The 16,074-nt window shown below is 32.5% G+C and overlaps 2 protein-coding genes across 3 annotated transcripts; both read left to right on the top strand.

Annotated features, from left to right (window-relative positions):
• The first annotated feature begins 2,871 nt into the window (after nucleotides 1-2,871).
• LOC115712107 (uncharacterized) lies at nucleotides 2,872-5,380 on the top strand. Its single transcript, XM_030640343.2, has one exon. It carries the CDS (start codon nucleotides 3,193-3,195, stop codon nucleotides 4,984-4,986), a length of 1,794 nt encoding a protein of 597 aa, XP_030496203.2. The 5' UTR covers nucleotides 2,872-3,192; the 3' UTR covers nucleotides 4,987-5,380.
• A 3,418-nt stretch (nucleotides 5,381-8,798) lies between these two features.
• On the top strand, nucleotides 8,799-11,823 carry LOC115714715 (uncharacterized). 2 transcript variants are annotated; one of them, XM_030643473.2, is made up of 6 exons: nucleotides 8,799-8,986; nucleotides 9,640-9,914; nucleotides 10,002-10,062; nucleotides 10,381-10,490; nucleotides 11,029-11,279; nucleotides 11,485-11,823. In XM_030643473.2, the coding sequence occupies exons 2-5, from the start codon at nucleotides 9,672-9,674 to the stop codon at nucleotides 11,248-11,250; spliced, it is 636 nt and encodes a 211-aa protein (XP_030499333.2). In that variant the 5' UTR covers nucleotides 8,799-8,986; nucleotides 9,640-9,671; the 3' UTR covers nucleotides 11,251-11,279; nucleotides 11,485-11,823. The 2 variants fall into 2 exon arrangements, with proteins under 2 accessions (XP_030499333.2, XP_060970923.1); XM_061114940.1 differs by having other exon boundaries at nucleotides 8,809-8,986; nucleotides 11,029-11,823.
• Nucleotides 11,824-16,074: the final 4,251 nt, after the last annotated feature.

The following is a 16,074-nucleotide window of genomic DNA, read 5'->3' as shown; positions in this document are numbered from 1 at the left end:
TCGTGGCCGTTTGGGGTTGATGGGTGGCGTTGGGTGTTGGTGAGTTGAGAGAGAGAGAGTCGGCTGAGAGTAGGAATTCAAAGGGGAGGGTTAGTTTTGGAAAATTAGTAAAATTGTCATATATTATCAATTTTAGTAAGTATGTATTTAGGAAAAAAATAATGGGGTTTTGTAAGTATGGAAATTCAAATTTTCCTTATAAATATGGATAAGAAAAAGTAATGGGAAATTTGATTTTCTATACTTAAAAAACCTTAATATTTTCTTTTTAAACCAATACATTTCAAACTAAGAAAAATATGACACTTTTATCTAAAACCCAAAAATACCCCTCTCATAACTCAACCCCATCTCTCTCTCTTCCTCTGTCTGAAATCGAAAAAAAAAAATCCCCCAGGTCCGATGGTCGGACCATGGGGTCCGACCAATCGGACCCATCGGACCCCATGGTCCGACCATCGGACCGCATGTTTTTTTTTTTTTTGCGATTTTAGAGAGAGGAAGAGAGAGTGGGGTCCGATGGTCGGACCATGGGGTCCGATTGGTCGGACCATCGGACCTGTATGTTTTTTTTTTTTTTTTGCGATTGCAGAGAGAGGAAAAGAGAGTGGGGCTGAGGGGGTGCGAAGTTTGGGTGGTCCGAGAGAGGGGGGCTGGGTCGAGGGTGTTGGTGCTAGTGGTCGGAGGTGGTGGTGAGGGTCGGAGGTGGTGGTGAGGGTGGGCGGTTGTGAGATGTGAGATAGAGAGAGATAGAGATGATGCAGAGAGAGTTTGAGGGAAAGAGAGAGAATGAGTTTGAATTGTGAGGGGGTATTTTTGGGGTTTTAATAAAAATGTCATAGTTTTTTTATTTTGAAAAGTTTTGGTTTAATAATAAATTTTTTTAATTTTTTAAGTATATAAAATCAAATTTCCCAAAGTAATCGTGTAGCATGATGTAGGGATGGAATTGGAAACTTGGACGGTTCTATTGCTTGAACAAATTTAAATATATTACTAAAATAATTTTAAATATGAAATATTAAGAAAAGTGTAAAATTAGGCAAAAATAAAATTAACAGAATTCTTAGTTTTTTTTTCATGAATATTTATTGAGTATAATAAGAGTTTGATACATTATAGAGAAGAGATGGAAAATTGAATTAGAGATTTCTTAGGAAAATTGAATTACAAACTAGCAATGTCATCTAGTAAAGATCCTAAGAGCATGTTTGGTATTGTTTTCTGTTTTTTGTTTTAAAAATTATTTTTAGAAATGAGAACAAAAAATAGTTTTTGAAGTTTTTAAAACACAAGTCACGTTTGGTTAGTGATTTTTAAAAACAATATGGACCAATTTTGAATTGGTTTTTAAAACAGAAAACAACATTTTGTTGTTTTCAAAATTCTTGTTTTTTGTAACTTTGTTTTCTGAAAACTGTTTTTAAAAAGCAAGGCCAAACAAGCTAAATTCAATTTTCTATTTTTAAAAACAAAAAACAGTTTTTTAGTTATGATGCCAAATATGCACTAAGTGATCAACAAAAATAGAATCTCCTAGCGAAGATTCTAAGTGATCAACAAAAATAAAATCTCCTACAGAATGTATAAATCACAACTAAACAATCAAACTCTGAAAAATTATTAGGCAAAAGTGCAAGAACACATAACTATTCTAAAATCTATTGAAGGTAGATCCACTTAATACATTGGCAAAGCATAGATGTTTAAAAGTGGAAATATTTCACCTCTAAACTCTTGTACTTAACAAGTTGATGTTTATTTCATGTTTATTGGTCGTCCACTATAGTTGTATATGGATTAACTTGATACATTCTTGGGTGGATAGATAGCTTATATGATTAGTTAGATAAGATCCTTTCATATTTAGAATTGGCCAACTATTTTTTTTAGTATCTTTAAGAATTCAAACCTTTTTATTTTTATAAAAAATACCGTTGTTTATTTTTACATTGCTACTATATCATACTATGTTGCTGTAATATGAAAATATCCTTATTTTCTATAAAACTATGACTAAAAAAATCTATAAAAAAAACAATGTAAGAAATAAAAGAAATTACATAACACAGTAATGTTTATATTTTTACGTTTAAAATTTTTATTACATTTTACGATATTTTATAAAAAAAAAATAACAATAAAAGCATGTAAAAAAAAATACAAAAATAACATTAAAACAACGTAAAAATTAATATACAAAGAATAAAAAATTAACAATAAAATAATTAGAGTATAACATAAAAAAAAAACCATAAAAATATAGAAAATTCTATAGTACTTTTGTAATTTATTTATTTTTGTTGGTTTTGTATTATTATTATTATTATTTTGAAATTATAAGGGAAATTTACATGGTATACTAACTTTTGCTATTTTTTTACAAAAATACTGCCAGGCGGTATTTTTTACTTTTTTACTGTATTTTTTTATAAGTTTTATACTGCAGTATACAATGTTAAGTTTTCACTGGTATTCTACTAGTGTTTTACTGGTGTTCTACTGTTGTTTTGAGTTGTTCTGCTTTGTGTTTTACTGGTGTTTTATAAAAACACAGTATTTTTGAAAAGATTTCCGTGTGACAATATTTTTGTAAAAATTAACCTAAATTCTAGTATTTTTGTAAGTTTCCCAATTATAAATATAAAGAAAATACATTTGGGTCTATTTTTGGGTCCATTAAGTCGCAATTGCTCACTGATTAATGCAAAACAAGCTTCACTCACTGTAATGAGTCACACCTGATCCCACCTTCACTCTCTCAATAAAGCCAAATATAAAGTCAATGCAGTGGTCAACTTTTTTTATCAAACGATCACCACCGTTGAATTTATGTTTTGACGAGTCAAAGAATCTACCATGTGGACGCTCGCACCGTATCTTTTTCTCTCTTCCCTATAATTTGTTGTAGCGCCAAATTTTCGCGGCGCCTTCTCAAAATTCGAATTTTCACGGAAAAGCATAGAAAGTTGAAAAGAAAATTTTAAAACTAAAACTAGAAACAACTTCATTATCCCTCTATTTTTCAGATCTGATTCTCACTCAATTCGAACTCTTCTCTGAATATCTTTACTTTTTCTACTCAAAATCTTCAATCATATTTTCTTTTCTTCTTGATTCTTTAATTAAATTTATTGCGGGATGAGCTTTGGTTTCTTTCAAATTTACTAAGCTCAAAATCGAACGAAATCAATGGTGAGGGAGCAAAGTGTCGAGTCTTTTTACTCAAAGCTCCGTCAATCGGCGAAGGAGTCTTCTAATTCTCATCTCTTGATATTTCCGTCAACTTCAGATGCGGATTCACTTTGCGCTCTTAAAATCATTTTCAACGTTCTTGAATCTGATTCGGTTCGATATGCTTGTTACCCGGTTTCTTCTTTTCAAGAAATTCACAAATATGCAGGTTCAGATTTGTCTTCTTCGTCTGAGAAACCTGTTTCTATACTTTTGATTAATTGGGGATGTCACCGGGACTTGAGGAAAGTTTTGAAATTAGGGCCGGCGGCGCGGGTTTTTGTTGTTGATAGTCACCGTCCGATTCATTTGCATAATTTGTGTGAGCAGAATGATCGAGTGGTTGTGCTTTATACTTTGGATGATGAAAACCAGTCTGATTTGGCGTATGATTTTGATGTTTCGGCTTTGGCTAATGCGAGTGAGATGAATAGTGATGACGAGGCTGATGAAGATTCGGAAAGCGATGATGATGATGACAGCGAAAGTGAAAGTGAAGGGGAAGAAGAAGCTGGTCGTGGGTCGAGGAAGCGAAGGAGAGTTTCTCCAGAAAATGAAGACGATCCAGTTCAGCTTTTTCGGAAACTGAAAAAGGAGTATTATCGAATGGGTACGTTTCATGGTAAACCTTCTGGTTGTTTAATGTATGAATTGTCACATTCTTTAAGGAAGAACACAAACGAATTGCTGTGGTTAGCTTGTGTTTCGTTGACTGATCAGTTCGTTCATGAGCGTTTAACTGATGAAAGATACCAAGCTGGGGTTATGGAGCTTGAACAACATATAAACAGTTCGGGTAATTTGGATGCTGTAACTTCTGTAACTCTTAAAGATGGAACAAAGATTCGTGCACCCTGTGCTTCTAGAATTGCTTATGAAGATGAGCCTAGACTAATGTTGTTACAAGAATGGAATTTGTTTGATTCAATGCTTTGTTCATCGTATATGGCAACTAAATTGAAAACCTGGAGTGATAATGGGATGAAAAAGCTTAAGCTTCTTCTTGCCCGGATGGGATTTGCACTTGTGGATTGCCAACAGAAGTTTCAGTACATGAATCTTGAAGTGAAGAAGAAGATGAAAGATGAGTTTGAACGGTTTCTACCCGAGTATGGACTTACTGATTTCTATTACAGGAGTTTCTTGAGGCTACATGGCTATAGTTCAAGGGTTTCTGCTGCAGATGTTGTCTATGGAGTTACTGCTCTTCTTGAGTCTTTTGTGAAAACAGATGGCTCTTGTGCATCTAAGCAGTTCGGTGTGGCCTATGATGCTTTGTCGTTGGGCAATCTTGATAAGCTCAAAGATGGAATGCAACATGCTATTAAGATACAAAGAGCGATTCTCAGACAGGGAAGCACAGCGATAACTAAGAGCGGTTGTATAAGAAGTGGAAGGAAGTTCCGGTGGGTGAAGCTTGAAGATTCAGTGGATACAAAACTATTGGGGTACCCACAAGCATTGACTAAGTTTTGTTATTTTTTGATGGATGCTCTGCGGGAAAAAGGCGCTAGAATGAAACCTTTGCTATGTGCTTGCTTGTTGCATGAGCCCAACAAGGTGTTGATTGTAGGGGTTTGCGGAAAGCCTCGACTTGGGGCTGTTCAAGGAAATGCATTTGGAATTGCATTTAGGAATGCAGCTGAGGAGATTGGAGCAGAGTTCTTCCATGAATTGTTTGAGTCTTCTTGGATTGTATTAGATACTGCTTCTGTCAATTCTTTTATGGTAAGGTTAACCGAGAAGCTCTGATGTGGAAAATCTGAGAAGCAACATAAAGTTTGCACCCACAGGCGACAAGGGCTGTCCTAACGGTCAGGCCTATGATTTACTCCCACAAGTTTGGAGTCAAGAAAAGAGAAAAGAAAGAAAAAAAATCAACTATTCAGCTACTTGAAGCAAGTATGTTCTTAACAAATTGTGGCTTGTTGTCTAAGATGTTCCAAAAATGAAATCTTGTAGACTTATAGTTGATCTGTAAGAAAAATGGTGTGTTTTTTCCCCTTTTATTTTAACATTATTTCTGTTGTACCATGATATTCTTCTAAACATTAAGTTAACTTTTAGCTCTCTTAAATTTGTAACAAGTACATTCATTTTATGAACTGAAAAAGTGGCATAAATGTAATTGTAGTTTCATTCTCCACTGTTTTATGTACAACTTTGTTTATGTATTACATATTCAAAAGCCATGCTTCTGTCATAAAATTGTAGATCACATATTTCTTTCTCACTGAATACATACATACAAATCTGCCTCCATCTTTGATTTGGTGCTTCTAGACACATTGCTCTTTGGCATGGTTTGGCTGTTCTTCAGCTACAAGATCTAGTATAGTGACATTGTAACTTGTATTTTGTTCATTTTCTTTTGATGTGTTCTTAGTTCTTACCCCTTCATGTAACTGTTTGTTTAATGAAATGAAATTAAATTGTTAGTTTATCCCATGTTAATATTAGTATCTAGAATTGCTTACAGTTTTCCCTGAAGCTGAAGCTGACCTAAGAACATGTTTAGCAGTAAGCTTTATTCTGATGCCTGGCTTTTGATTCATTTGCCTGTGAAAATTTAGCTGAGCTTTGTTTTGTTAACCACTCTCTCCACCAACACATGTTGATAACGATGCCAATATTTTTCTTGCAGACAAAGGGCCCGTTTGGCACAGCTTTAAAGTTGTGATATAAATATGTTTGGTAAACAGTCAAAAAAATAGTTTTTTGAAGAATTTTTTGTTGCTTTGTAATTTTTTTTTGGTTGTTTCATAGTTATTTTTATGTTGTTTGTTAAGTTGTTTTTTATTTTACTGAAACATAGTATTTATATAATTTTAAAACTTTAATAGTAAAAAATATTGTCAGTAAAAATGACAAAAAAAAATATTTTTGTAAGATCTTACAAATTTATTAGAGGAATTACCTCATGGAGTATTTTCTAATTTATTTTTCATTCAGATTTACGATTCAGGTTGTTCCGGTGATTGAACAAATTTTAGCTGTGATTTAAGTTGTTCTGTTAGTTGTTATATAAATTTTTATGTGAATTTTCGTATAAATATATAAAAAAAAAATATTATTTTAAAGTGTAAAAAAAATATTATTAGGAACCGTTATTATAATTAGTTTAAATGAACATTTATTATTTTGATTGTCAGTTATTTCTCTTTAGAAAGAAAAAAAGAAAGAAAAGAAAAAGATATGCCTAAAAAAAGAGAAGATTTATGACAAAGGGAAACACACTTTTCATCTACCAACAACGTTCAAACTTCAAATTTGAGTTGAGACATTTTTTTTTAAAAAAAAAAAACTCCAAATTTAAGAATCCAAAATACCTTTATTTTATTTTTACCTTACAAAAGAAAATAAAAATATTTTTTAATATAAAGTGTTAAGAAAAAAAAAGTTTTGTTGAATCTTTATTTTTAGAGGATGAAGCCTCACAGATCCTATCAATTCTTAGATCTAATCAACAACAAGATCATTTGATCTTATACTATAATTCTTCAAGAGTTTATATGATCAAGAGTGGGTATTGGAATGCCATAAAATTATTAAAATTGGGTCAAAACGATTTATTTTCGCGCTCATCTTCTTGGTGGAAGTATCTTTGGAATCTTTCTGTTCTTTCTAAGGTGAAGGTGTTTATTTGGAGAGCTTGTTTAGATTACTTTCCTATTAAGTCTAATCTTGTCTCTCATAAAGTTTCCACAAATCTTATTTGTTAAGTTTGTGGGCTAAAAAACGAAACTTCATTCCATGCACTTTGGGGTTGTACAAGTCTTGCTTCCATAGTTAAGCTCGTGGATTTTACTCTTACATCTAAAGAAATTTCTCGGGTTAGCCTTCTTTCTTTCCTTCGAGAAAAGGCTCCTAGTTCTTCTTTGGCATATTTGGTATCGTTGAAACCATTAGGTTCATGACCAAAAACTTCTTGATATCGAAGGCATACTGGGCTGAGCCTTTTAGTTTGCTCAGACCTATCAAGAAGCTAAGGTGAGAATTGGATGTGTACCTTCTGGTCATACTTCGGGTGTTAGTCCGACTGTTCGGCCCTCGAAGGCACCGTGATAACTTCTAGCTGGAGGGTGGTTCAAACTTAATATTGATGCTGGGTTACGACCTTCTGGCTGTTGTATGTGTTTTGGAGCGGTCGTTCGAAACTTTACAGGACATTGTGTGGCGCCTGCAGCGATGGTGGGTCTTTTAGTTCTGTCTGTCGCTGAAGCTATGGCTATGCTGGTTGGGTTGCAATTGTGCTATCATCTTGGATATCATAATATTGAGGTAGAAATGGATTGTCAAATTGTTACAAAACTTGTGAATAAAAGAGAGACATGTCTGACGGATTATGGTTTAGTTTTACAAGATATTTATTTAATTTGGGATAAGCTTAATGTTTCTAAGTTTTTATTTTGTAATCGATCTGAGAACTCTATATCTCATAACCTTGCCAAACTCGCTCTTTCTCCTGATGAGGCAAGAGTTTGTTGGCAGTAATTGTTTTTGAACTTATATTAGCGTTGACCTAATGATAGTTTTCTTTTATTCAAAAACAAAAAAATAATTTTGTAATCAAATTCTCTTATATTTTAATTTGTATACAGTTTACCTTCTCATTTTTTATAGTAATAATTTCTTAAATTTAATTTTTATTTATAAATTTGAGGTATCAATTACTTTTTTATTATATAAATACTAACTGGAATTATCATTTTATGTACATGTGATATATTTAAATTTATCTGAGATTTACAAACAAATGTTAAGTTAAAAGGAAAAAGAATTAAAAGATTAATTATATACAAATTGAAACATGAAAGTTTGACGACAAATTACCTTTAATCTAATAGGTAAAGTTTAATTGTACGTACATGAAAGTTTGGCGGCAAATTTAATTTGATTGGCGAAGCTGGAGCGTGTCGGTTAGCATTGGATTCTGTTGCTTTGATGAAGCACTGTTTTGTCTTAGTTGAGAGTGATTCGAAAAAAATTATCAAAGCGTTGAAAAGAATCTACTCTATTTGGAACATTGATAACCCTCTAAATATTTTTATGCTGTAATTTCTCGTTTATTTCTAGATGTTGTAATTTTGCGGCCCATAATGTGACTAAGTAGACTTTTGCTCAGAATGTTTCGGGTATGGTAGAACCCTCCTCTATAGCTGACTTTATCTTTTGTAATGACCAGGAGGTCTAACTCTTTCTATTTTATAAACGCTTTATTATAAAAAAAAAATAATAAATAAATTTAAAATTGAGGTTTTTATATAGAAATACATAGAAACTAACAGAGCGACTTAAATCGCAATTAAAATCTATTTAGCAATTCACATCAAAATTACTTGAGAAACTAGTAGAACAACCTAAGCTGTAAATTAAAAAAAGAAAATAAAAAAAATAGTATATGATGTATTTTTTCTTTGATTTTTTTAAAAAAAATATTTTTCACCAAACAAAATTATAACGGGCAACTCACACGTGCGATGGAAGTGGGCCGGTTTGGGCTATGACTGACACGTGCGTCAGAGACCCAAAGTGAGTCCTCTTCTGCCTTTCATCGGTGTGTTCTTATATATCCCTGAAACTACTTCATTTCTTCTTCTTCTTCTTATTTTTGGATTTTTGAACTCTGTTAATTTTTGTCTCAATACATATATTTATCTTTAATCTTCTGTCTTTGACCTACTTTCATTTGGGGAAAAATTTGGAGAAACTGCATCGACATTTCGATTCAATTCTCATCCCATACATAAAGGTCAAGCCTTTTCAAATTTTTATTTGTTTATTTTTCTTTTATGTGGTTTCAATTTATCGGAATTATTAGAAAAAATAAAATAAAAATTGTGTTCGATCGTTGATGATTGTCTAGGGTTTTAAGATCCCTCTCTGATTTCTGTTTTGTTGATTTCCCCTTTTTCGTTTCTGATCATTGTTGATGATTTTTTTCTTTGAAAAAATAAATTGTAATTTGGTCTATTAGGGTTTGAATTTTGCTTCTTTATTTCCAGAATTTTAAGAATAAAATTTTCCCGAGGTTATTATCCAATGAGTATTTGCAACTGTGATAGTATTGGATTCTCAAATTATTTTGGCACAAGGTTTTTTGAAATGATGAATTTTTTTCTCTTCTTTTTAGTGGTTTTACTTGATCATCAAACCCTTTTTTGTTTTTCTGATTTTCTTACACTTAGGAACTAGAAAAGTTCAGTTGATTTTATTTCTTTGTTTACATTATATCAATTTCTTTCACATGTTTTGTAGTTCTTACAATTGATTTATAAGAAGTTATGTTTGTAGAATCGACTTAGTTCCTTCATAAATGTGTTAAACTCGCTATAAACATATATTGTTTTGTTTCCAATAGAAATTTTGATATCTTTCTCTTTTTTTTTAATATATTATTCTCAGGCATTATCTTTGGTAGATAAAGGTTCATAGTTATGAGCACACAGAGCAGCAGGGGGTTGAATCTAAGGGGGTACCGGCGAAGGAAGGCTGCATTGGACTTAGACCTTAATAGTGCACCACCAGGTGATATTTGGGGTCAGGAGGGCACATCAACTCAAGTGAGAAGTCAGGAATCACAATCTAGACCACAAGGAAACTCCATTCCTATAACCACAATTGATGTTGAGGCAATTGATGATGATGTCATTGAATCTTCGCCGAGGGCATTTGCTGCGGTATGAAGTAGTTCGTTGCTAATATTTTTGTTGTTATTGTTATTGTAGGTGTAGCTTAAGCCATTTACTTGTCGTGTATTGTTTTAGGCTAAAAACAATAGAAGGAATCGTGGGATCACTGGGATGAATGTTGTTGATGTGGAATCAGGTAATCCTTTTTTGGTTTGCTGTTATTCTCTTAATAATTTAGTTTTCTCTAAAAGTTCTATAATATCTTTAGGTATCTGCTTGTATGTTTTATTCTCATTCTTTCTTTGATGGAAATGAAAAGTTGAAACGATTGGGCTCTGTTTGTGTCTGAAATGAGGGTGAGAAACTGTGGTTTATGTTGCGGAAAATGACAAGTTTGTCTTTTTTAGATTAAGGGCTATCTTTGGTGAAGACATTGATGAATTTGGCCTTTCAATTGAGATTTATATCCCATATTCTCTTTCTCCTCACGTTCTTTTCTTTTCTTTCATTGCAGAAGAGTGGAATAGGATTACTCACATTAACAAGCGCAGAAGAACTGCACCAAATCAGACTATCATTAATTGTGATTTTTACATAAATTTGGAAAGCAGTGCAAACTCCACGGTAATGATAATGGCTATAGATCTTCATCATCTTGTTTGATCTTACAGGGGTTTTACAGTAAAATGAATTCACTCTTGTTTTAAATAATTGTTGGTCTGGTTTCAGTAAATGGTTAAGATTTCTAACTAGCACTTGCTGAGTGATGTTTCTATGTAGTTAATACAAATACTTGTTTATGATGATGCCATATGGAACCTGTTCTTCCTGAAATGCTTCATTGCCAAGGAGATTGGATTGTTAACTCACAAAAATAGACCATAATCGTAATGCTAACTTACATTACTGTTAGTTAAGGCTCACTTGTCTGATCACACAAGTTGATTGTTCTTTAATTGTTGAGATGCTTCATATTTCAAGTATGTGTATGAAGTGCTACACTATTTCAAGGGAGCACCTGCTTCTTTCACAAATATATATTCTACATCATACATTTTTCATTGTGATTGTTTACTTGAGTCTGAATTCATGGAGCTTCCTAATAATTTCTAAAAGTCGTAACTATTATAAAGTTACTGAACTTATCATTCTTTATTTGCAGAGTGAAGTTGTCCCGAAGCCACCTCCACCACCAAAGGAGCCCACTTTTAGCTGCCCAATTTGCATGGGTCATTTGGTTGAGGAAATGTCCACTAAATGTGGTCATATTTTCTGCAAGGCATGCATTAAGGCTGCAATTGCAGCACAGGGTAAATGCCCTACTTGTAGGAAAAGAGTTACTTCAAAAGAACTCATTAGAGTGTTCCTTCCTGCGGCTAGTTGATTGTTCTGCTCTTATGAAAATTTGACTGTGTAAGTTTTTTAATACAGTATTTCATCAATTCCATTTCAGGCAGTGTAATAGAACAGAAGTTAGTGGATCTTAGGAATTGTGGGTGTTAAGCGGCGTGTCATTATGGCCCTCGACGCCATGCATAGTAAACATTGTCATTTAATGTCTTATGTTCGGTAGTTCTTGTATTGGTCCATAAGTTGTGCTTGTTTTGTACTGTTACAGGAGGATTAATCGGAGTGCTTTGGGGTTAGGAGATCGAAAGGATTGTTTTGGCGTCTCAGCAAAATTTATTTTCTATACATTTTATCGTTATCTTAAAACATTCTGTAGCATATTGAACTGTCATTCTATGACTAGAAGTTTTCTCTTATGGAAGGAACAGTGTCTTCTGTAGTTCAGTTTAAAAGTAGCAATGCCTAAATGAATATGATAAGATTGGCCAAATATTAATGAGTCTGCCAATTAATTAGTTCTTCTATATAGTTTGGTTTTCAAGACTAATATGAACTAGAGCAGTGTAATGTAAAGAGAGGAATAAATAGTGGAACACATTTATTTAAAGCCTTTTTTTTACATGGCAATAGCCATACATGATTTATCTTAACACAAGCATAAAGCCATTCAGGCACTTCTTATTTATAACACAAAACACACTTAGTTTAGGGAGATTGGCTAACCAGAGTATCACCTTTAGGAGGGTAGTACTCTTTTGACCCGTCGATCACATCATGATTTTTCCGTGGGTGCTGCCCTCCATATCCACTGTGTCGGAGCAGCCAAGGGACTTCGAGTATAGGAATGAGGGCTCCCAGTCCCAAACCAATCCATGGAAACAGACCACCGAGGACCCAGCCTGGGCCGAAAAGACCTAAGGTGCGCTGTGGACTATTGATGTCGGGAGAGGACTCTCCTTTTGTGGGCAAGTCTCTTCCTCCTTCAATGCGGACCATGAACGACACAAGCAGTGTCAAAGTGAACAAAGCCTTAGTGATTCTCTTCATTGCAACTTGAAGTACTTTTCTATGTTATGGAGTAAAGAGAGTACATTAAGACTCATTATATATAGTGTAGTTTTGGGGGGACCAAAGAGACTGTTAACAGCTACATATACAGATTTATCCTTAATGGGATTTCTTCTAAGGTTGTTCTGATGATGTTAGTGTGAGGAAAATTAGTAATTATTTTGATTAATTAAATTCATGGCTCCCCAAAATGGATTGATCAGAGAGATGAAGTACACGTTATTATTTGATAGATTATAAAATATGTAGATAGAGGAGCAGGGCAGTGGTTTTGGAGGTTAGAAGGTACATAACAATCTTAAAAGGCTTCATAATAATTCCCTAAATTCCATGAACACGTAACGCAATGCAACTGTTTGGGCATAGGGAAGGGATGGTTCTTTTCCATTACCATTCTTTCAGGGTCTGTAAAATGGTTCAGACACAATAACACGATCTAAAATCTGCACGAAAGTTAGTAGGTTTATGTTTGCTTTAAATGAGTTTGGGTTGTGTTTGAATTGATTTGTCTAACCCGTTTAATAAACAAGTCGCATTTGTATTCGAGTTGACTCGTCTAACACATTTATTTAAACAAGTCGTGTTTGAGTTAACACGGTTGAAATAAAATTGACCTGTTAATGACTTATTTAAAATTATTTTAATACTTTAATCGATCATAAATGAGTTATAAACGTGTTGAATATGTCATAAACGTGTTATGGTTGACATGTTTAAACAAGTTATGTTTATAAACAGGTTACACGGGTTGTATTGTGCCAACTCGTTTATAAATGGGTCGTGTTCGGATTTTATTTTCTGACATGATTATTAAACAGATCGTGTTCAAATCAAACATATACTTGTTATATATGAGTCTCAATACGATACGACCATTAATATTACTACCCCTATTCTTTCTTTTAACTAACTTATTACCCGTAATTTATTGATAATTTAAATTTTCTTTATTTTTTTTATATTTAGAGAAGATCCAAACTAAAATCTTTGAAGTGTAATCATTAGACTATGACAATAAAATTTACTATTATATATTCAAAATTTGTTAAGATACAATAAAAAGTAAATGTTTATTTAATATTTCAAAAATATAAATAAAGTAGAGGGTAAAATAAGTATTTTTTTTTGGCACTAAAGGAATAAAGGGAGTTTTATTTACACCACATAAATTTATAAGTATACTTTATTTTAATAATTTTTATTTTATATAAAAATACTATTTTTTTTTTAATTTTTTCGTCATTGTTATATTCTTAAAAAATGTACTTATAAAAAATAAAATATATTTCAAATATTAAGGCAAAAAAATATATATAAAATTTTATTAAAAAAAATTAAAAAAAAGTTGATTTGAAAAATGTGAAAATAAAATAAAACTAACTATTAAATTATTAAAAAAAACTAATGATATTAAATGAAAATAACGTGAAAAAAAAAATTAAATATTAAAAGTAATTTTTAAAAATTAATTTACGTCAATTGTATGGATTGCAAATAAAATTTCCTTTAACAAAGTTTTATTTCCACCCCATAAGTACACTCTAATCTTTTAAAAAATTAAGCTTAAAATAATTTTTAAAAATTAATCTTAATATTTTTTTCTCAAATCATTTTGTAATAATTTTAATAATTAAAATGCTGTTTTTCAACTAGAATAATAAATGTATTTTCCGTAGCTTTTTCTAGTCGGTTTGTATTTCCTTGCTTTTAGCCTATTTAAAGGCTATTTTCTGTACATTAATATTTTTCAATAATATATTTTTAATAAATTAATTTATTTGGCCGAGTAATTAAGGTGGGTTAACCCAAATCACTCTAACTAAAAATTATGTGTTAAGTTACTTGCGTATGTGGTCACTAATGTAAATCACTCTAACTATACAAACCTATAAGCAGAATCACTAACAAATCAATCCCTTAAAGCTAGTTCAGGTGGCTATAGGAGAATGCGTATGTGTTAGAGGTCTTAAATTCGAGTGCCAAATTATATAATATAATATATAAACGCTTATATAAAAAAATGACTAAAATATCCCTAGCCAAAAACCTCTTCAAATAAAAATTAAAAGTAAGGTGACGGTTTAGTTGAGAAAAATAAAAATAAAAGTGAACATGAGAATAAGAATAGAATAAAATTTAAAATGTATAAAATAAAATTGATAAAAGAAAAATATCATTTTTTTTTTCAAATCTTACATAATATTCTTTCTTTTCATTTTAAAATGGAATAATCATTCCACTAAATAGTGGAAAAACCATTCCATTAGAATGATATTCAATACTTAAAATGCAACCAAACAAAAAAATAAAGGGAAATTTGCGGTAATAGTCCTCAAAAAGTTCAGTTTAATACAGATAAGTCCCCAACCTCCAAAAATAGCGGCAATAGTCCTCAAGGTCATGTTTTTTATTTGTCTGTTGGTCTCCAAGTTAACAAATCCGTTAAACCCAATTCAAATGCCACGTGTCGAAATAATATTGGTCTAAATTATTATTTTAATTTAAAAAAATAAAAATAAAAATAAATATATAAATAAATAATTTTTTTTTTCTTTTTCTTTTTCTTTTCTTTTTTTATCTTTTTCTTTCTTTTCTTCTTCGTCTTCTTCTTCTTCTTCTCATGCCAGAAACCCAACCCCAAACCAGCACCACCACCACCAACCCCCTTCGACCACCGTCCACGGTCCCCTGCCATTCAACCTAGCCCTTCGACTAGTTCCCAATCGACCCAGAGCCCTTCTTCTTCTTCGTTTTCTTTGTGTTTTTTTTTTCTTCTTCTTCACACGAAACCCCACCCACCATCACTGTCATGCACGTCTTCTTCGTCTTCTTCTTCTTCTCACTGCCAAAACTCAACAATATCATCACGCCTAAATACCCACAACCCAAACTTGGCAATAACTACCCAAATACCCTCAAAGAAAAAAAAAACAAAAAAAAAATCAAACTCAAAAGCAAATAAAATTAGTACAGTAGGAAAATAGAGAGGCCTTCTTCATGTTCTTCTCTAGTTATAGTCCCAAAAGAGAAGAGTAGATAGCCTGAAATTACCAAAATTGTCTGGATCTCTTGGTGGAACCGCCATTATTATTGCTATAGGAAAGATTGATTTGGGGATTTGGGGGACTGTAAAAGCATCTTCGGCCCACCTTTTAGTGGCAGCGTTGATTTTCATATTTTTGGCCTCCTTTATCTCTGAAAGACAGTGGTTGTTGTTGTTGTAGTTGTACATGCAAGAGGAAGAAGGAGCTGGTGCTTGAGGGACCCAAAGCTCAGTATTATGCGTGTTTTCCATATCACAATCCCAACTGTGATACTAATGTAGCATCACCCTACAAATTAATTAAAGCAAAAATTAAAAAGATTAAATCTTTAGTGAAGGTTGCATAAAAAAAGTATTAAATAAATTAAAAAAAGCGAGAACCCACCTTAGAGCAACCGAAAGCGGCTGAGGAAGAATCGAGAAAATCTTCGGCTGCAGTTGCGGTTGCCTCCGGAAAACTGGTGTTGGTGGCTGCCATCGAAGGAAAAGAACAAAGGCGAAAGGAGAAAGGAGGAGGAAGAAGAAGAAGAGAAAGGGTTGGGAGTTGGTGGGTTTTGGCAGTGAGAAGAAGACGAAGAAGAAAAGAAAAAAAAGAAATTATTTTAAAATTATTTATTTATTTATTTATTTTTAAATTAAAATAATAATTTCGACCAATAATATTTCGACACGTGGCATTTGAATTGGGTTTAACGGATCTGCTAACTTGGAAACCAACGGACAAATGAAAAATATGACCTTGAGGAC

This window comes from Cannabis sativa, chromosome 4, assembly GCF_029168945.1.
Source record: "Cannabis sativa cultivar Pink pepper isolate KNU-18-1 chromosome 4, ASM2916894v1, whole genome shotgun sequence".
Lineage (NCBI taxonomy): Eukaryota > Viridiplantae > Streptophyta > Magnoliopsida > Rosales > Cannabaceae > Cannabis > Cannabis sativa.
This window is presented reverse-complemented; position numbering and strand designations above follow the sequence as displayed.